At 33.9% G+C, this 22,657-nt stretch overlaps 1 protein-coding gene across 3 annotated transcripts in view; it reads right to left on the reverse strand.

The window, feature by feature from the left end:
- Window positions 1-22,657, reverse strand: part of LOC137642080 (trypsin-3-like) — a 101,744-nt gene that overhangs the window by 54,282 nt on the left and 24,805 nt on the right. For all 3 annotated transcript variants that reach the window (XM_068374637.1, XM_068374634.1, XM_068374635.1), the window contains exon 2: window positions 9,169-9,310. Coding sequence is in view for 2 of the 3 variants with exons in the window: in XM_068374634.1 (XP_068230735.1) it covers window positions 9,169-9,240 (72 nt within the window). In the remaining variant the exon portion in view is untranslated. The remainder of the gene's footprint in view (window positions 1-9,168; window positions 9,311-22,657) is intronic.

Raw genomic sequence — 22,657 nt, forward strand, 5'->3', positions numbered from 1 at the left:
GAAAACAAGTACTGTTTTTTTATTAACTGTATTTTTTCTCTTAAGTCCTAGGTAGCCTTTATGATGGACAAGTTTAAAAAGGAACAGCTGTAAATCCTGTCACTAAACAACGACAACTGATGAAGCCCTTGTCTGTCCACTTGATACTCCAGTTGCTAGTTTTAGAGAAGGAGCCTATACAATGATAATTAAACATATCTCCAACAGCAAATACCAGAGGAAAAATCAGTGTGAAAATCGAGCTGCCTGGTACACATCATGTCAGCAGTTGTTGGTTGTATCAGTACTAGACTTTACCAGGAAACGTTACAAGGCGAATTATCTTGCCAGAAAAAAAAAAAAAAAACCTTTACATACTGATAAAGTTTATAAATGTTTTGTGCTTTTCTTTGGTGAGAAAACATCGAAATCTGACCATCCTTTGCAAACGCTCTAACTAACCCAGCAGATACATGACAAAACAGTTGCTTTGAAAGAAGATCGTATTGAAGCAATCCTAGCAGAAGGAGATCTAGTTGCCATTTAGGTAATATATCATCGGAACGGCTACACACGAGTCTCCTGGCATTTACGATGCAACTCTTAAACAGCCGACAACTAGCAAAGATCTTGAAATCACCACTGAAAATCAATTGCTCCAGAACATCAAAGAAGTAGCAGGTAGAAAAGTAGCAGTGTCAAAATCATTTTTCTTTAAAATAATTGATTGATAAATTTGAACAGCATTAAATTCACAAAATCATTAACCAAATACGACTCAAGCAAAAGATTCAGGATCATTTCTTTTCAAACCTGTCAGAGGAGACAGGTGTTCATATCAGAGGGAAGCTAAACTCCCAATTTTCTGAAAGGCTGTTTTTGATCATGACAGGTCCTTCAAATTGAGTGTATATTTCCCAAGTAGTTATGCCATATTCAATGAAATCTTCCATGTGTCAACTTTTCAAAGGACCCAAAATCATCACTACAGCAAGATAATTCTATGGAGATCCTCTCTGTCAGTCAGATGGCCTTGCTAAACAAAATTTCCCATCCTACATACAAAATATGTGAGCCGCCTCTTGCGACCTCCCTTGCCTTCCAAATCGATTCCCAAAAAAGGAAGCATAAAGTATAACATACTTTATGATTTTGTATTTATATATGCCTTGAAAGTACCATACAATAACGTTTTGTTCATGGAAGATTTGCTGAAGCTATTATATATCCAAAAAATGAAAAGGCTAATAATGGTTTGTCCTAAAATTTTGAATGAGCAAATTTTCATTATCACAATCTTTAATAATATGGACCATAATCAAACATATCACACAGCAAGCTCATCCTTTCATGGAAGGGGAATTTCAGTATTTAAACAAGAAAGGTTGAATATGAACTTACATACAACAAAACACCACAATGAACCCTTACTGGCCGTTCAAATACTCATGTACCACCAGTGGGACGATACCTTGTAATAAAACCTCTTATCAAAGAACTACAACCAGTGTCCAGAAGTTTAATTGATGACAAAAAAACTATATGAGAAAGAATGAATAGAAACATTGTATGATATTTCATAAGATGTTTTCCCTGAAAATGAATCCCCTCTGATGTGATTATTGTTCCACGCTGCTTGATCAGATCATGTTCCCTGGGCATCTAACTGAGAGCATAGAAATAATGCTGCTACACATTCATGAAAAAAGCAAGGGTGAAATTATTCAAAAGGGAATTGTACTGGTGAAATAGATAAGAGAGTGCTTCAACTATCTAAAAATCTCTGTCTTAGTGGTTGATTAATTTCTTTATGATCTTGCAAAGAAAATACAGTGTGCCTTCCAAAGAAGTTTGGAGAACACTAGTTTATTGGGATGTTAGGCGAAGTGCATAGTGAAATGGCATTGTGGAGTATAATGGAAGATTTTTTGTGTGGTTCTGGGTGGTCTGAATCGCTGAAAAATTATTCTCAAGGAAACGCAGACGTAGCAGCCATTACACCGTTGAAGGCCAAAAAAAAAAAAAAAAATAAAATAAATAAATAAATTAAAGATAGTACTAATGAGATAGGGCTATAAAGTTACTGCTCTGTTAGTTTAAAAATGTCTTTTGTGAGCCTAGAATGATTTTAGAGCTGATTTAGATCCGAAGGACTAGGCAGCTCCTCTAAGTAATCCAATATTCAAGTTCTGTCTACTTTTACATAAGTACTAGCTGATTGTGAAGGGAATTTTGAGCTCATGGTATCTTTGCTTCAGAAACTCGCACTTCTGTTCTTTGCACTTCATTACCAGAGGTGTGCAAGATGGGTGCCAAGTTTCATACGGGACTTGGAAGCCATCTCTGACAGCATCAAGAAAGAGTTTGAGAAAGGAAATTGGGTAATCACTTGAAGCAATTGGCATTTTTTCATCTCTACCTATAGATTAAGCAAATAAGCAAACAAACAAGAGGAGGAAAGGAATAGGTGGTGTGATTGGTTTAACTAGGATCATGGCAATATTGGAACGCTGGACTGTAACTGGTCCAGAAATCAGTTGAGTACTTGAAGAATTCACTAGGGCAAGTCATGATGAAGAACTAGGTCATAGTGAAAAAAGCTTTGTGTCTCAGCATCGATTTTAGTGTCCTGCAAATGATCTGGCTGTGGTATTGCTCCGGAAGGGATCTCTTTTTAAAGAGGTTACCTAGGATCTGGTAACATTAGACAACAATGTCAAGCAGTAACACTGAATTGTTAGGACAAGAATAGTATGATATTTTTTAGTATTTTGTGCTTTGTTCAAACAAAACACCTCTGTTTAAAGTACAACAAGCCAGACGTCATATACTGGACAAACATTCCTTGTTTTGAACAACTGTGGTGGGACTTTAGAATAGATCTTCTGTCACGAATCTCTTGAATACACATCTGCGTTTTCATGTGCTGGGTCCCTCAACTCTTGCGGAAAGTCACACATGCTAGTCAATATTATAGAGGCTAAATTTACCCATGCGTAGCTAGTTGTACAAGATGTTTATGACTTCATCATCAATGATGGTGGAGCATTGATTCATCCATTTCTGGTACAGCTGTACATGGCAAAAACTTTGATGTCTATTTCGAAATGGCTTTCTGTCCAAAAGTTCACAAATATTTGAACTGACCAGGATTCATCCCTCTCTGTTACAATTGTACATGGCAAAACCTTTGATGTCTATTTCGAAATGGTTCTCTGTCTAAGAGTTCACAAAGATTTGAACTGATCAAGAAGAGTAGACACTTCATGAAGCTACAAGGGGAAATGAGGAAATGATACTCATCAACGAGTATTTGGTTCTGCAAAATTCCCAGGTAACTGGTCCAAATTTTTGTTAACACCAAACATATGAAAGAATTGTTGTCATATCTGCCCAGAAAGATCACAGAAGAAAAATTCACAGCTGAGAAAGATGTTTACATCAATGCTGGTAGTGAAGTAATTCCTGTTGAAGCTGTTTACCAATGCAACAGTATAACCATGAGGAAGCAGACATACATTTCTTGGTATATCTTCTGCATGTTTTGAAACATTGTCAATTGGAATGATACCTACTGGAAACACAGTTGCTGTAGTAATTTTCTTGAATAGTTTCCCCCAATTTCAGGCACATAATCAGTCTACAGCAATTTTGATTTCTCTCAGATTAGGAAAAGCCATCGAAATAGTTTATCTCACTGTAAGTGCCACAAATGTCAGCTTTCTTCCACGTATTCAATGGAACAGAAGGCACAGCATTCTAATTCAAGGATATATTTTTTTCCAAGCTGTTGTGAGAAATAACCTTCATCATTCATTTGAAGCATAGACACAACTGAAAGAACTGGTGTAAACCTTTGACTTTAGGCTCTACTGCAGTGATTCAAAAGATAAAAGTGATGTTGATCACCTCTGAATGAAATTGTTTTCTCATAAAACCAGTGATACATAGAGAATCCTTCTTACTTTCAATTTTGAATCTACGTGACATGAGAATTATCTACCAAACAAGTACCTTGACAACACCCTCTTAGTCCATTATCCATGATACCTGTTCACAACCTCAACAATCATATGTGGAAAGGAGATAATGATATGCTACTTCCAGTGTGAACCCTTTTCACCCCTTCAAAGGAGGTTTCCCTTCTGGATATTAAGGGCTCTTGCACAAACAGGTGTTCTCATAGCAAATACATGAAAGTTAGACTCAAATGCAAGAAATAGCTTTGATTTAGATACAACAGAGCACCGGTTTTGTTCAAAACTTTGAAAGTAGTATCTGATTTTATATCTTTTATTGTCCGATAAGTTATTATTGCACGACTGATTGCTAAGTTACAGCCCTAGCTGGAAAAGCAGGATGCTATTAGCCCAGGGGGCCCAACAGGGAAAATAGCCCAGTGAGGAAAGGAAATGAGGAAAAATATATTATTTTCAGAATAATAACATTAAAATAAATATCTCCTATATAAACTATAAAAACTTTAACAAAACAAGCGAAAGAGAAACAAGATAGAATAGTGTTCTCGAGTGTACCCTTAAGCAAGATAACTCTAAACCAAGACAGTGAAAGACCATGGTACAGAGGCTATGGCACTACCCAAGACTAGAGAACAATGGTTTGATTTTGAAGTGTCCTTCTCCTAGAAGAGCTGCTTACCATAGCTAAAGAGTCTCTTCTACCCTTACCAAGAAGAAAGTGGCCACTGACCAATTACGCTGTACTAACCCCTTGTGTGAAGAAGAATTGTTTGGTAATCTCAGTGTCGTCAGGTGTATGAGGACAAAGGAGAATATGTAAAGTATAAGCCAGACTACTCGATGTGTGTGTAGGCAAAGGGAAAATGAACCGTAACCAGAGAGAAGGATCCAATGTAGTATTGTTAGGTGGTAGTATTTCAGCGGGTGAATTTTATCAAATGCGCGCTAATGAGCTAACGGACCTGTGGTCCAATCTTTTGTATTAAGTGACTGTATTTAAGATATCAATTTCCTAATGTTAAAAATTAAGAAACTAATCTTTGCCCTTCTGACTCTGCTGAATCCATTAATGTCTTATATGTCTAAATTATGAGTACTTTATCAGAAGTTTCATAAATGTTAATATTTTACGAAATTATACAGTTATGAGCTACCGGAACTGTAGTCTATTTTTCTTAAATATATGAATATGCATATGTCTCAGAAAGTATTTGATTGTTGGAAATTAATAGTATATAAAAGGCTCATTGTGATTCCGTACTCATCTGGTACCTTATATCCTTATATGTTCAAACGAGACGAGCGGATCAAACGTTAGCATTGTTTTTTTTTTCTTTTATATTACACATTTCCTAGGGGACGGTGTACTCCCGCCCCGAAACCTTTTTTTGGGTCTCTATGCTTATCACTCGGACTAAAACTGTTCTATAGACTAAACTTCAAATTGGCACCAAAATATAATCTCTCGTATCAACTTGATGTGAAAGTGAAAAAAGTACATATGCCGGGAACCCCCCTTTACAGTAAGGGAGGGACATGTTTTCCGATAAAAGTATGAAAAAGATTAAAATGCTAAGGAATTGAGAGATAAGGACGAAGATATTTAAGTTATCTCGTTAGAGAAATGAAAAAAAAAAGCTTCTTATAACTTTCTCAACAAATAAAGGAGGTGGGGGGTCGGATGATGTTGCTGTTATTAGGTAATGATTTTATAACGAAAAAAAAAAGTTAATTTTCTGAAGCTAAGGTTCAACCCAGAAGGGACCTGTAAGAAATTGTCTTGACAGTAAAGCGTCAAGGAAATTATGTGCCAAATATTTGATAAAGCTATTTATGAGATTATATTAAGTGCATAGATTCTTGGCTAAATAATATATGTGACCATTTTCGTGTATAAAACGAATTGTCTTAAAAAGCTGTGCTGAAGAGAAAAGTAAGTAAAGGAAGAAAGAATGTATAGTTTAGAGAGTTGATTCGTGATGTTGGAATCTAATTTACCGCTTCTGCAGAGAGACGTGGATGTGAGTGATCATGCTCCAAGGAAGCATATGTAAATTTAATATAAATGTCTGGAAGCTGTTTAGTTCCACACAAGAATAAAGAATATATATAACATATAAATCATCATATTTTTGTGATATTTTTTAGTTTTTTTTTTCAAGAAATCAACTTCAATTTATCTCATTTATTTGGCATTTGATACTTTGAACATTTTGGAAAACTCCATGACTAAAGAGGAATTTTTTTTCTTCCGAACAATACCTCACAAATGATAACTTAATTTACGAATAACTCTTCCACTTCCGGTGTTGCTATGCCTGCTACTTGAAGAAATATACAAGTTGTACTTTTCACTCAGCGTTCGAAACAAATAGAAATGTTTTATTCCTCACACTCCTCTAAGAATTGTGGAGCTTTGCGCTACAAAGATTTATAGCAAGATTCTTAGTAAAACAAGCACGCATCTGCTTCCCTGTTATTCGTAATAAAATATTCAAGGAATACGAACAACTGTGGAGAAATACTGCATCTGGAGAGTTTGGAACTTTTCTCTTATACTCTTTTGAAATTATGATTGGGATCTACGTAGTTTCAAACAGAATTTACATACTTTAAAACTTTTGACGTGATAGAAATTACTTTAATGAAAGAAATTTGTTTCATAGCACGAGTCCTTTGATCTCTTAAACATGTACAATTTACATGTACGCATACACACATGTAAGTATAATAGAATACATATTTATACACACACAGGCATATATATATATATATATATATATATATATATATATATATATATATATGTATATATATATACATATATATATGTATATATATATATATATATATATATATATATATATATATATATATATATACATATATATATGTATATATACTGTATATATATATATATATATATATATATATATATATATATATATATATATAATATATATATATATATATATATATATATATATATATATATATATATATATATATATATATATATATATATGCTTGTGTTTGCATTTCTGTGTTTGTGTTTTAATGCATGTCTCTCACGGACAACGTTGCTGTAACTGTATCAATGGTTTTTAGGGCATATGAAAAGTACACTCAGGGTTTATTGATGCAAAATTAAAAGGACACCGTTTGCAGGGCTAATAAATACCTATAATTTTTATTTGTGATAGCTGGAATTTATAAGACTTGGGAATGACGTTACTTTTGTAGTGTCCAGAGGAGTCTTGGGAAACGTTCAAGAGCACAAATAGCTTTGCGCAAGTCTTATACAGGTATATGTAAGTTTTGGGTGAGGCAGGAGCGAAAAAATTAGATTTTTTATAGTCTTTGTATAATATAATGAGTAAATAAATTTGTTTTGGAAAATATGAATTTGATTTAACTGAAAATGCATATAAAAAGTTCCATGACTAAATGAGAATCATTCTCAGAGAATGGAAAGAAAAATTGTAGATGTCTTTTAGGAAAACATTTAATTGCCTACGAATAGATGGGTTCTAAAGAAGAATATTTTAAAATTACGTTTACGGAAGAGAAAATAAATAACAGAATGTATTTTTGTATTGTGTTTTATTAAAATGATTATGGAGCAAATTGATAGGTGGAATGTTGAGAGGTATGGCTGGAGCTATTTAGGATCATAATTTTGTTGAACTTGATAAAGTAAAGAGGAAAATAATTTTAAGCTAAAACAATAAAACTAGCAGAGTGTCTTCCAAAACAGAAAAAAATGAGTTAATTTGATTAAATGTATGTAGAATAGCCTTTGAATGAATATATATATATATATATATATATATATATATATATATATATATATATATATATATATATATATATATATATATATATATATATATATATATATATATATTAGCCAATGTTTAAGACTCATATGTGGAAGGAGTAGTAGAGTAGTTTGTAAAAAAATCCCTATATGTGTCATGGAGAAAGAAGGGAGGACTGGTAAGTAAAACCAAATGTTTGTTAGTGGAATGATAAAATGAGATGTTTGATGAAGCTTAAATAGAAGCTGAGGTGTTATTCGAAAACAAAATAGAAATGATTGAATTCATACGGTAGTTAATTAAGAAGCAAGAAGAAAAAGGATATGTATGAGAAGGAAACAAAGAATTTATGGCAATTGAAAAGTTTTAAAGGAAATTAAATGATGAGAAAAATATTAATCGACAAATGACGTCAGAAGGTCACAGTAGAATTAAGCAAATGGAGAACTACATTCTGAAATTCCTGCAGCCCTAGGTTATCAAAGTGAATATTTTGAAGATGTTTGAATGTGGAAGACATATTTCATAAAACTGGAATGTCCAAGAAATTCCAAAAAGTCATATAATTATAATTTTGTTTATAATTTGTAGTGATAAATGATTAACTTCATATTGTGATATAACAAAACATTTATTAGAGTATCAGTTGCTACAAAAATCATGAAATATGTGTTAATAATTTCAGCAATTGTTTCAAATTTTCTTTGATTCAATTACTTAAAAAGGGAATTTTTGTTGCACTTTTATGTACAAAAACATTCACAGCTACGTTATGTTATATATGATAACGAAAACTACGAATTCAAGTAACGAATTTGATTCAGATAATACCACATAACATTCTTAATGATAAAAGATTATCGTTAATTTATAAGCAAGACAAAAATGGTAGTGATTTAATGTGTAAAGTAAGCAATAGCTTAAATATGAAATAAGGTTAAACATGTAATCTGTGATAAAGACTAAAAGTAATAACACTGATTAAAAAGGGCCAAAATAATAGCGCTTGTAAGCATGAAACCTACAGGTAAATGTTATGATTTCATAACGATTAACCTTATCTTCATTGGTGAGAAGCAGAAAAAAGAAGATTGGTACCGGTAGCTTTTCCACTTAAAGTAAATTAAACAAACCATTCTAAACAAGACTTTTTAGTTATTAAGGGACAGACATTGTGTGATCTTAGGTGACTAATAAGAGTAATTCCCTCTAAAAAGATCAGGAAAAAACACCAAAATTATCGAATTCTAATAAAAACATGTTGCAAAGAAGTGTTAAATTGCCTTCTGACAAACAATGTCCATAAGGGAAACATAGAAAAGGACACTATTAAGGCTCATTAGGTACAATGAATAACTGGTTAAACAAATATCTGTTCTTCCACTTACCCTAGCCATAACGCATATGGTGGTCCATGCTATCAAGATGAATAAAAGTAACATGATTGGTGTTCTATTCATTACGTTGAAGATATGTTACAAAAGGCGAATGTCATAGCATTCACTGTCGCCAGGGCTGTGATAGATCCATCTGAAATGACAATAGAATAACCTCATTTCAGAATTATTGAAGAAAACTTTTAAAGAGCAATAATATTCTCAGTAGTGTGTCTTAGCCAATAATAAAACCCTTAGCTTTCCTTCACACTAATTGGATTACTTGCAATAAGATATCTTTGTACCAATAGGGAGCTAATAGATATCAACACTTCAATAGAGTATATTAATTATGCTCATATTAAGTTCTTCAAAATAACCGTTAATCCAATAGAATTCTAATACAGCATTTATCACCTTCGCCAATTTCGTTGTGAAGGATATTGTTTTGATAATTTAGTGTATAATTTCTTTTAATATCTAAAACTATTACATATATATATATATATATATATATATATATATATATATATATATATATATATATATATATATAGATATATATATATGTATATACATATAATATATACAAATAAATGAGTGAATATGTATATATATATATATATATATATATATATATATATATATATATATATATATATATATATATAAATATATATATGTGTGTGTGTATATAAATATACTATATATATATATATATATATATATATATATATATATATATTTATATATATATATATATATATATATATATATATATATATGTATATATACATATATTCATGCATATATATATATATATATATATATATATATATATATATATATATATATATATATATATATATGAGACCAAAATTAATAGAAGGATAAGCATATAATGGAGAGCTTTTTGAAAAGAAAATGAGATTAGGAAAATTAAAATACCACTTTCTCTGAAAAGAAAAGTATTTAATGCTATGGTCCTGCCAATTTAACTTATGCATCAGTAACTTGGAGCCTTAATAAACCCTAAAAACATAAGCTAGTTATACCTCAGAGAGCTAAGAAATGAATAATGATGGGAATAACACGAAGAGACTAAGAAAAAAAGCAAATTGGATACGAGAACAAACTAAAATAAAGGATATCCTAACATCATGTAATAAAGTAAGTGGACAAAGGCAGGACAATTAATGAGAATGACAAATAATAGTTCGATATTAAGAATAACAAAATGAGTCCCTAGAATTGCAAAAGAACTAGGGGAGGGAAGAGGAGACGAGGGATTGACAAATTAAGAAAATTTGTTGCTGTGGACTGGTATAGAAAGGCCATACACAGACGAAGATGGAAGGACATTTCTGAGGACTTTGTTCTGTAGTGGACTAGTAACATCTGATGGTGATATATATATATATATATATATATATATATATAAATATATATATATATATATATATATATATATATAGGTATATATACAGTATATATAAATAAATATATATATATATATATATATATATATATATATATAGGTATATATACAGTATATATAAATAAATATATATATATATATATATATATATATATATATATACATATATATATATATATATATATATGTATTTACATATATATATGTATATATATATCATCTATATATATGTATATATATATATATATATATATATATATATATATATATATATACATACATTTATATATATATATATATATATATATATATATATATATATATATATATATGTGTATATACATACATTTATATATATATATATATATATATATATATATATATATATATATATATATATATATATATATATATATATATATAAACTAGCCGGGGTAAGTGTCAACGGATATTTTTACTCTTTGTTAGAGGAATGATGGTTAAGTTGTGGTTTGGAACTTACAAAAGGTACGGTTACAGGTTAACTTGAGTTTGGCGTCACCAGCCTTCTCCCGATTGGTTATTATGAGACTTTCGCGTCAAACAAACAATCATTGATCAGGCATCGCGACACCCATGTATGGGGGCTTGGGTAAAAGCCCCATAGGACCGCCAGTCTAGTTTCCGAGGCCCATAGAGGGTCACGCAAGGAAGGGAGGTGCCAACATGTGTGCTGAATTGGGTACCATTTTTCTGAGGGCTTTTTCTTAGTATCGTAACGTAATCATAATAAAGGGCGCCCTTGTAAACTTAAGAGAATATAGTCTGTGTAAAACGATCAACTCGGCCATTATTTGTGCATAAAATCCCCTTCCATTTGTGTTTTCCTAAATTGATTGAACCCAATACGACCCAGATTGGGTCATATTAAATGGTGTCAGGTATGGGGTGATTATACATTAACGCCTGTGCTAAGTGATTTTAGCCGACGTGTGATTATTGAAAAAGGTGGAAACAAAAGATAATAATAATAATGGTTAACACGAGAATTTCGATGTTGAGTGACAATGACAGAGAGAGGGGTGAAGTGAATCCTGTGAATGATTTTCCGCCACACATGATAGCAGCTACACAACCATCGAGGCAGCCTGGCACCCAACCAGCATTGACAACCTTCCTAGGATGGGGTGTTTTTAGAAAAGGACCACGATGAGGCCGAGGTCAGAGAGGTAGGAATGTGGCGGCTGGCGGTTGTTGGAACTGTGGGGGAAGGGGTCACCTAAGGGCTCTACAACGACCAGCGGTGTTGTTATGGATATTAGGCCACAAACCCCTCTGAAAGCTGTTTAAAAAAAGAAGAAAAAAAACTGCGGCGGCACAAGAAATCATGTTTCCCCTGTACCAAAGAGAGGAAGGGGAAGATGATGTGGGAAGGGGACCAAGGGTCCCTTGGGCAATATGTCAGACCCGCCAGGACTGGGAATAGAATTGCTAAGGGGTCAGCCTACAATACTTGCCCCAGTGTGTGGGGGTGGGGAGCTAAACGGTCCCCCAGTAAGCAATAAGGGACATCCCCTTGCCAGAGAGTGGAAGTGCGTCTTCCCAGGGAGTGCCTAATGAGGTTAGAGGAGGGAAGCAGCAGCCCTACACCACTGCTCCCCCTCATGGAAGAAGGAATGCTATTCCCGTTTTGGAATAGACGTGGAATCATGTGTGTAACAAGTTTGAAGAACCACTCGTTACGGATGCCAGCAAAACGTAGGAGTGCCCGGTGCTGAACATGGCCGGAGCCCATCCATGGGCTCAGTGGCCCCACGACGTAGGAAATGGTAGATCTATTTAATATGACCCGATCTGGTCGTATTGGGGTTCAATCAGTTTAGGAAAACACGAATGGAGGGGGATTTCATGCACAAATAATAGCCGAGTTGATCGTTTTACACAGACTATATTCTCTTAAGTTTACAAGGGCGCCCTTAATTATGATTACGTTACATTACTAAGAAAAAGCGCTCACAAAAATGTTACTCGGTTCGGCACACATTTTGGCACCTCCCCTCCTTGCGCGACCCTCTATGGGACTCGGAAACTAGACTGCCTGTCCTATGGGCTTTTACCCAAGCGCCCATACATGGGCGTCGCGATGTCTGATCAATGATTGGTTGTTTGACCCAAAAGTCTCATAATAACTAATTGGGAAAAGGCTGGTGACGCCAAACCCAAGCTAACCTGTAACCGTCCCTTTTGTAAGTTCCAAACCCCAATCTAACTGTCATTCCTCTAACAAAGAAAAAAAAAATCCGTTGACACTTACCCCGGCCAGTAACAGCCGCCGTGTCTACGATCATTCACTGTTTGAATCTGTTTCTTGTTGCAGCGTCACGGATGTGTTAGAAATGGTGTTCTTGGGTTTTAAATGTGTCAAACGAGTGTTGGGATTGTAAGTTATTCATCTTATTTTGGTCTTTTTTTTTATCATTTTCTTTGTTTTGTGTATGTAATGATTTGTCGGTCCATATAAAAATTTTATTACATTGAAGCAACTATTGATAACACATATGATTATAGTTCTGATTTTATGATTCAAATTTCGGTGTATCTAAACCTGAATTTTGTGTTTCTGTATGACCTATTGGGGGCGTGACATTCATCTTTGTGTAACTTGCAATTGTAACACGCTAACCGGCAATAAGATTTTAATTTTAATTTTTGCATGCCCCTAAAGAGGATGGTACTCCAAGGAAATATAAAGAGAAAATAAAGTGAGAAAAGAAAATTTTCTATTTAAGTGAGAAAAAAAATATACAAAAGGTTTTGAAAAAACAGAAAAAATAAATGTACATTTTACGGGACGTAAAAACTGAGGGGGGAATGAGGAACTGAACGTAGACATGGTGGCCGTTACTGGCTGGGGTAAGTGTCAACAGAATTTTTTTTTCTTTGTTAGAGGAATGACGGTTAGGTTGTGGTTTGGCACTTACAAAAAGGACGGTTACAGGTTAGCTTGGGTTGAACTGACTGTAGATATGGCGCCTGTTACTGGCCGGGGTAAGTGTCAACGGATTTTTTTCTCTTTGTTGGAAGAATGACGGTTAGGTTGTGGTTTGGCACTTACAAAAAGGACGGTTACAGGTTAGCTTGGGTTGAACTGACTGTAGATATGGCGCCTGTTACTGGCCGGGGTAAGTGTCAACGGATTTTTTTCTCTTTGTTGGAAGAATGACGGTTAGGTTGTGGTTTGGCACTTACAAAAAGGACGGTTACAGGTTAGCTTGGGTTTGGTGTCACCAGCCTTCTCCCGATTGGTTGTTATGAGACTTTCGGGTCAAACAACCAATCATTGATCAGGCATCGCGACACCCATCTATGAGCGCTTAGGTAAAAGCTCCATAGGAGGGGCAGTCTAGTTTCCGAGGCCTATAGAGGGCATGCAAGGAAGGGAGGTGCCAACATGTGTGCCATACCGAGTACCATTTTTCTGAGGGCTTTTTCTTGGTAACATAACGTAATCATAATTAAGGGCGCCCTTGTAAACTTAAGAGAATATAGTCTGTGTAAAACGATAAACTCGACTATTATTTGTGCATGAAATCCCCCTCCATTTGTGTTTTCCTAAATTGATTGAACCCCGATAGGACACAGTTCAGGTCATATATATATATATATATATATATATATATATATATACATATATATATATATACATATATATATATATATATATATATATATGTATATATATATATATATATATATATATATATATATATATATATATATATATATATATATATATATATATATACATATATATATATATATATATATATATATATATATATATATATATATATATATATATATGTATATATATATACATATATATATATTTATATATACACAAACACACACACACACACACACATATATATATATATATATATATAAATATATATATATATTTATGTATATATATATATATATATATATATATATATATATATATATATATATATATATATATATATATATATATATATACAGTATATATGTACTTTTGATACTATTGTAAAAAGACATATGCATAGCCTCTATATCCCCTAACAATGGCCTCTAAACTAACAGCACCGGGCAAAATTTTCAAACCGCTCCAGCACGTCACCCTCAATAAAGTATGCTACAGTAGAGTCGAGATATAAGTAAAATGCATGCTGATCCCAAATCAAAAAGGTTCATCCCAGTCTTCCCTATTTTCTATTTCCTCTTTCTTTCTATTATCCACACATTTTTACTGTTTATATCTGTCTATTTTATTTTTGTGTTCCTTTATTACCTTTCTTATTCTTAATTTACTTCGTTCCCTTTCTTATTATTTATTATCCTTATTCCCTTTAATTCGTTATGTCCAACTATATTTTACCAATATCAGTTTTATTTAATACCAAAGGCTGAAAGATTTCTACCATTCTTCTCTGTTTTCTATTTCTTTTTTATTCATCTGTTTACTTCCGCAATTTATGCAATTTTTATTGATTATTTCATTATGTTTATTCCTTATAACTTTCCCTATGCCACTTTACCCCTATTTCCTTTCCTATTCCTTACTTCATTAATCTTCATTATTCCCTTCTATTCGGTATCTCCTACTATAATATATTTGTAATGCAGATTTTGTATAGATGAATTTATTATATAATTTTTCTTTTCAGAAAACTAGTTCACGTTTCTTTATAAAAGAGAAATAAATTTCTTGGTAAAAATAAAAAAAATAATTTTCCTATAACTTTATTGTTTGTTGATGAAGAAAGATTTTTTTTTTTTATATAGAAGGGTTCCTTAGAGGTTTCTCAGCATGAAAATATAAACCATGCTCAGCTCTTATTATGAAAAAAACGAATTCTAACACGTTATAAAAAAAAAATGAATTATTACGAAATAATTGTTGTTGTTGACAAAAAATCATTATGTTTAGCAAGCGAACTGCTGCAAAGAAAAATTTCATATATAATATTATTATTGCGTAGACTTTAACATGTTTTATATTACTATGTTAAGACATCATTAGAGAGCTTTCTCTTAAATTGATAAAAGTATTTTTTCTCTTAACTAAGAAGAAAGTTATCAAATGAACAAAAATTATAAATAAATTTGTTACATTTCAACCTGAATAATATTCTTCATCTAAAGGAAGATTATTTAAGGTTACAGTAAAATATGAACAATCAAACTCATAGAAGAGAGAGAGAGAGAGAGAGAGAGAGAGAGAGAGAGAGAGAGAGAGAGAGAGAGAGAGAGAGAGAGAGAGAATCTCCTCATCATGCAGATCACATATCAAGTATTATTTAATCATGTACGAATCTGTATTATATATTAGAGCCTCTTTCAATCATTTTCATTGGTAATATCTTTATAATGTGGGTATTATAGATAATGACATGATCACCGAATATCTATGTGTTGGTGATGAAGTTACCGTGTACGTTAATTTCTTTACTATATTATTATTATTATTATTATTATTATTATTATTATTATTATTATTATTATTATTATTATGCAGGAGAGTATCATATTATTTATACAGTATACTGTACTTGTGATTATTATACTCAGCAGATAAGTGCGGTACAAAACATTAAAACACTTATAAGAACAGAGAGAGAGAGAGAGAGAGAGAGAGAGAGAGAGAGAGAGAGAGAGATTTAGCTTTAATAAATTTACTGCACCCATTGGCATTAGCCATTTCAGTGCATAGTAACAATAATATGGTTTGTATGTACTGTATATAGTGATTAGGTTATACCAAAAGAACTCATATAGAATAAAAATGAAATTTAGAGTTTTGTATCTGTGAACATGATGAACTACAAGGCCTTATTCCAGACACAGCTAAAAAAATATAGGTCCCTAATTCAATACCTTGGTCTTTTGGATAATTTAGCCCAATGTAATTGAATTCAAACAATAATACAAATGTTACTTTGACATTACAGGTAGTTTATACATATCTTTAGTTAAAATCACAGCACAGTCAATTTCATGAAAGGTAATGCTTGTTCAGTATCCACCAAAGAGAAAATGGCGTATGAGAATTTCATCAAGTAAGTTATTGTCCGTCAACAATTACTTACATATATCAACTACGGTGAATCTTTGTGGTAATAAGTCAGTAACAAGTGGACATTCTAGTCAATAGTGGTCCAGGGTGTTGGCTTTGGTTGCATCCCACAATTTACAAGAGGATAAGTGAAGAACTCCATCTTGCTTAGCCAGCTGCTGATCTGGTCTCCAACACAGCTGAAGATAAGCACACACTACGTTGTTTTGACGAACCATGAGTCCATTGCAGATATACTTGTGATGATGAGGAAGGGAGTGGTCATAGTGTTGTACGGATACACCGGTGGGCCTCTCAGCATCCTAACGATGCTGTCTGGGTGAGCAGAAAGCCTGACGCACTATCCTCCTGCAGCCCAGGAGAGATGAAGTGGGTGCATCGTCATATGGATGATCCAGTTGGCAGGCAGACTTTGTGAGGAGTTCTGTGTGAGAAGGAATCCACAAGAACTACACTACTAGTGAGCTTTCATTAGCTGTGTCTAGTTTGTATAACCGGGTGTTGGTATGCTTGTTTATGTGATGAGAGAGCTTTGAATGCTGGCTGTGAATCGCAGATGATCAATTAATTATTTCTAGTCCAAATGATTAAAGGAAAAACATCTAAAACTCCACGTAATTCACAATATATTTACCTTCATGACTTTGGGAAGGGGGAGTCTGCCCAACCCTTTCATGGGGGTTCCGAGGTAGTGGGTGGGGGAAACAACACATCCAGCACTGTGTTGGGTTGGTGGGCAATTGACAAGGACAGTCTATCAATGGTCTCCACTTTTCGTTGCTGTTGAAGTTAGGAAGTCTGGTTTTTGCTGAGTTAACTCTCTAAGACTACGTGTGCCAATTTGTCATGTGGTTTAACAACGACCATGGTTCCCTTCAGAAGAGGCCGAGACGGGGTCACTATTCTACACTTAAGTAAAGGGGGGCTCACTATTTCTCCTATTTCAGGTACTGCCATTACCTTCCCTACTTGTCTCTTCCCTCCACATTGGCACACGCTCTCTCATAACCTTTTATCTGCAGAATGTACTCTTATGGTATAACTGTTACTCTGCCTCTTTCCCTATAAATCGATATTTGGTTATTCATAATAAAGTCAAAGCAAATATACCCTGGATACCAGGAATACCTAACATGGGTAAAATAAAAAAAAAATTATGTCTAAATTTCACAGATCCCATCTGAAAGTTGACTGTCGTTGTGTTTTGCCTGTAGTTTATTTCCTCCTGGTGTGTTGAGGATGACTGATGTCGCTGACTGCAACGAGCTCAAGGAACTTCCTTGTTAAAGAAGTGAAACGTTTGCTCTTGTGTCGATCAAGGCTCAGATTGACTTATCTAGCAGATCTACCTTGATCACTAGGACACCGAACTGCTACGTTGGCTCCCTAGATGGGTGGCACAGGATAACAACCTAGCTTTTAATACCACTATGTCGCGCTGCTGTCTATAGTGCCACAGAGATTAGTATGGGGTTAACGAGGAAGGTGCCATTGACCTCATGCCAGTTAGCTCCCACTCTATCGTACCGCAGCGGTTTGTGCTCGCTGCTTTGTCGACTCCTGCTGCTGTCATACTGGGACATCAGTCTTCCTCGTCTTACCCTTCCTTTACCTTCTCTTCCTCGGAGATTGGCAAGGGGGTGATGTACCACAGCCAAGCTGCTTTCGCCGTTTTTTGTCGGACAATCGTGAGATAGATGACTGTTGACTTAAGATGTATAGCAGAGGGGATATCCATGGGTGAGACACTCCACTCAATAGTACCCTTCTCCCCCACAATGCTAACACCTAGTGAGTGTCCTACCCTGCTGACTTAACTCTACCCTTCCCGGATTGGTGGTTGGCCTATTACCTACATTTGTTTAATGGTTGCAACCTGTCCGAAATTGACAGGATTATTCTACATGGCATTTTCTTCCGGCAAATTATTCAGAAGGTTTTATGTCACCATCACTACATCTGCTAGTAATTAATTATCGTCAAACAAATAGCAGCATAAAAATGGATTTACTAACTTGCGAAACTATTGGAATCCCTGTATATGAGTGTTGCAAAACTTAAAACTGACTCACCCAATCAAATTTTGGTTGATAATTTTTTTTTATATTACCTTGCATAAGGCAAGGCGAATTTCTCAATTAAACATTGTTTTAATTCAGTATATCATCTTAAACTCTCTTATGGGTTATACATTATCTCCATTGCTAGAGCATTTTTAAGAAATCTAATTACTTGGATTGTTTTTTCTTTTTTTTTTCTGACCAATCATATATGGCCACATCAAAGTCTCTTAAAAACAATTCGATTTATTGAAACCATTCGTTAGGCCACCCGCTGGTTGTCGAAAGGTCTAACACTTACCAGAAGCTCTGGCAAATTTTTGAACTACTGAGTTTTGAGTACCCTCACTCTGCTGTGCATGTGTGTTTACACTCGCGTGTATCTGAACTTTGTTCATGTGCGTCGGAGATGCTGTGACTGTGCGCTTCTTATTAATCATTTAGATTATGTAACCTATTTAATAAGTCCTGCATTTTTTGTTCTTATCCATATTCTTCTTCAACACCACTGTAAACTACTGCTCTTTCGATTTCATCTTCTGAAGCAGCAGTGTCTGCTGTGTTAAACCTCGTAGATCTAGGCATCTTTTTTTTTACTGGCTTAAAGTAAAATCTCGCTCACAGCACTCTCAACAGACGTGTTCTACACCTGACATCAATTATGTCCCGTTTCAAAAGATAATGAGACATCAGAGCATAAATTTTTTCACTTTATTACAAAAAGTTTGTGATTACACTTTCACAGTGAGGATACCTTCAGACTGGTATCCTATACTCTTGAGGGAGTTCGAGTGGTACTGACTCTCTTTAAGAGCAAAGAAGGCATTGTTGCTCTGTCAGTATGCTGAATCTACTAAGTTTGTGGAAATCTCTGCTATGACGGAAAAATACTGTAATCCATAAGTCTTTAAAACACGTCGCTTATATGAGAGTTCAATGATCTCACTGATTGTTTAATAAGTCCTGTTACTCTGAGAAAGGCCGATAATCTCACTGTATTAAATGAAACAAGCATATACATATCCAGGACTTGGGACATATGCAAATGTCTCTAAATATTACTCTAAGCTTTTTATTTAGCGGGTACAGTGCAAGGAGGTTACTCATTCTGTATTCAGGAAGTATTTTTGATCATGCGGTTGCTATCCGTTTGCCCTGTCGTATGGGTGTTAGTGTTGCGTATGTTCCTACAGATAGCTTTTCGTGATGATCACCACTCACGGTACTTACTGACCAGATACAATGTTGCTGGCACACTGGCTTTCAATTTTACAGTGTTACCCCTATCTAACTGAAGAGTATTGACCCTTGGTATCAAAGGAGATCACGTTTAAAGATATTCTCTCCTTTCCTTTCTAGTTAACTGACTTGCCTTCTTCTTTTGTAGTACCTAGATGGAATATAACTTTCACTTGAATTATGTTAAATTATTTGGCTAGTATTCGCTCCCGCAATCTTTAAATGATTGCTGTATTTTGAATAGTGGTGAGTATTTACTCGTACAACCTTCTTACTTTCAACGTGATTGGACATGTGTGCCATTAAACGTAACACTACCTCTTGTTATCAACGTATTATCATTATTTTTAAGAAAAATATTCTTATCTTTGGCGCCGGAACTTTTACCTTCTGTTCGTCTAAAATCTCTCTCTACTCTCATTTATAGTTTATTGTAGAAACACTTGCTCTCTGTTTTATACCTCATTTGAAACTTACGACTTTAGCTTATCCATCACTGCTACTGGTTACTTCAATTACTTTACCCTAGGTTTCGACGCTATTTGCAATTGTTTGAGCTAAATTTTCTTATTGTTTAGCTGAATAACACTATACTTACATCAGCTACATCACATGAGAATTATTCTGAATCATTTAAGTACTTTTGTTACCGGGTGATAAATGCTGTCTCTTTATTTGGTCATTACAATACAGATCGTTGATGTGGCCATTTCATCTTTTTTTATTCTTCTGATTAACCTTAACCATTCATCTACCACCAACCATGTAAGAGTTTTCTTCACCAATGATTTTTTTTTCATATTCTTTTCTAATTGTGATATCCAAGTATAGTAAAGATTTCCTTTACGTTTGTGCAACTATTGAAATCAAGTTTAGTTGCAATGCATTTCGCAATAGGAGTTGTCCTGCGGATGATAATCCCAGTACTTTCATTATGGAAGTTATGTAAGGTAAATTGATCAGGCATAACTAATAACTAACTTGCATTTTACTACTAATGCCTTCACTTCACAAGTTCTTGTTTCTTTATCGCCTTGTCTCTGTTGGTGTTTATTATTATCCTAGTTTTTACTTATTGTACTTCTTTTACTGATAGTTTGAATACGAAAAGAAATGGACTTATTTATTTTACCACACATATCTATACTCTACTTGTATTATGTAACATTTAAAAAACACTATTTGTATAAATTTCTCATATTTATTGTGACTATTGTAGACCCATGATGATATTATGGCTTATACTTAAGTATATTTTTACATGATATGCTGTCTGTCAGAGGTTGGTAGTAGACGACACGCTATTCTTATCGACATACTGTACATTGCATTACGGAATTTTAAACCCTCATCGAAAATAATACTCGGAAAAGATATAGTAGAGGTATGATTAAGATGGCGCGATTATTCAGATTATGGATGGAGCAGCTGCTTATGAATTATTGTTGGGGCTCTTATTAACTCATACCTTTGGAATGGCAAGCAATCTTTTAAAATAAAATGACATACCTAGACAGTTGTCTACATTGGCCAAGTATGTAATATGGATAATTTGTTTTCATGTCGTTTGCAGCCCAGCAATCAATTCTTACATGGATATTCCTGTAGATAAACAAGGATAATAATGTATCTAGGCATTTATATATTAGATTGAAATATATTTTTTAAATTTCGGGCACAAGGGCCTGGCGTTGGGTCTGAAGTCTACTTGAGAAGATATCCTTTGGTTGCTGTATCAAGTAAATGTTCAAAGAGGTTGGCCAGCAGGAATGGAGATATGAAGTGGGAACGGAGTTAATTATAGGGCTAAAAGGTAGTTGCTGCTAAGGTCAGAAGGAACTCTGCAAATAGTTTTAAATAATGCCTACAGAGAACCACTTGAGGGAAAAACTCGATAACTTTTATCTGGGTTCGGAACCATTATATATGTGGAGCTCCAATAACTCTTAGAAGTTTTTATGAAGTTATTTTGTAGAATATACTGGATACCCTCTCCAAGATATTGTATGATAGGTTGAGCGACACCAACATCCATATTATGAAATATTTTATGTATAGGACGGAACATCAGAAAACAAATGTTTACGTTCGCCAATTATTTGTTTAATGTCCTGTTGTGACGGCGAGAAGTGTTATAGCTTAGAATCAAGTTTCTCAGAGCTTCGGGTTTATCAAGTTTTAATGTACCAAAGTCTATATCAAAAGAAGTTACAAAATTGTAATAATTTTCTGCCAGGTTAGTCATTACTGTTTGAATACGTTGTATATGTTTACCTTTCCTTCAATAGTACGGCCTTAGCATGTTAATATGACACAATTGTTTTTCTTTCCGTTTATCAGGTGTTTTCAAAACACTTGATCATTCCAAGGACATTAGGGTCATATCTTCACTTTCAATAGAATTCATATCTCGATCGATAACTTGCTTATTAGTCATTAGTGGATTGACCTTAACCATGCAACCTGCAAGGTCATTACCTAATAACAAATGAACGCCATCAATGAGTAATAATGGCAAAATGTCTAAAAGTACGTGACATGACAGCATCAGATGGTAAACAATCATTATGAACAGGAACCATATTGTATTCCAAGCAATCTACCCTTTTAATGAGTACATTAGTACCAATAGAAGGATAATCAGAAAACGGCAAAGTATTTGCCAAC

This window comes from Palaemon carinicauda, chromosome 6, assembly GCF_036898095.1.
Source record: "Palaemon carinicauda isolate YSFRI2023 chromosome 6, ASM3689809v2, whole genome shotgun sequence".
NCBI lineage: Eukaryota > Metazoa > Arthropoda > Malacostraca > Decapoda > Palaemonidae > Palaemon > Palaemon carinicauda.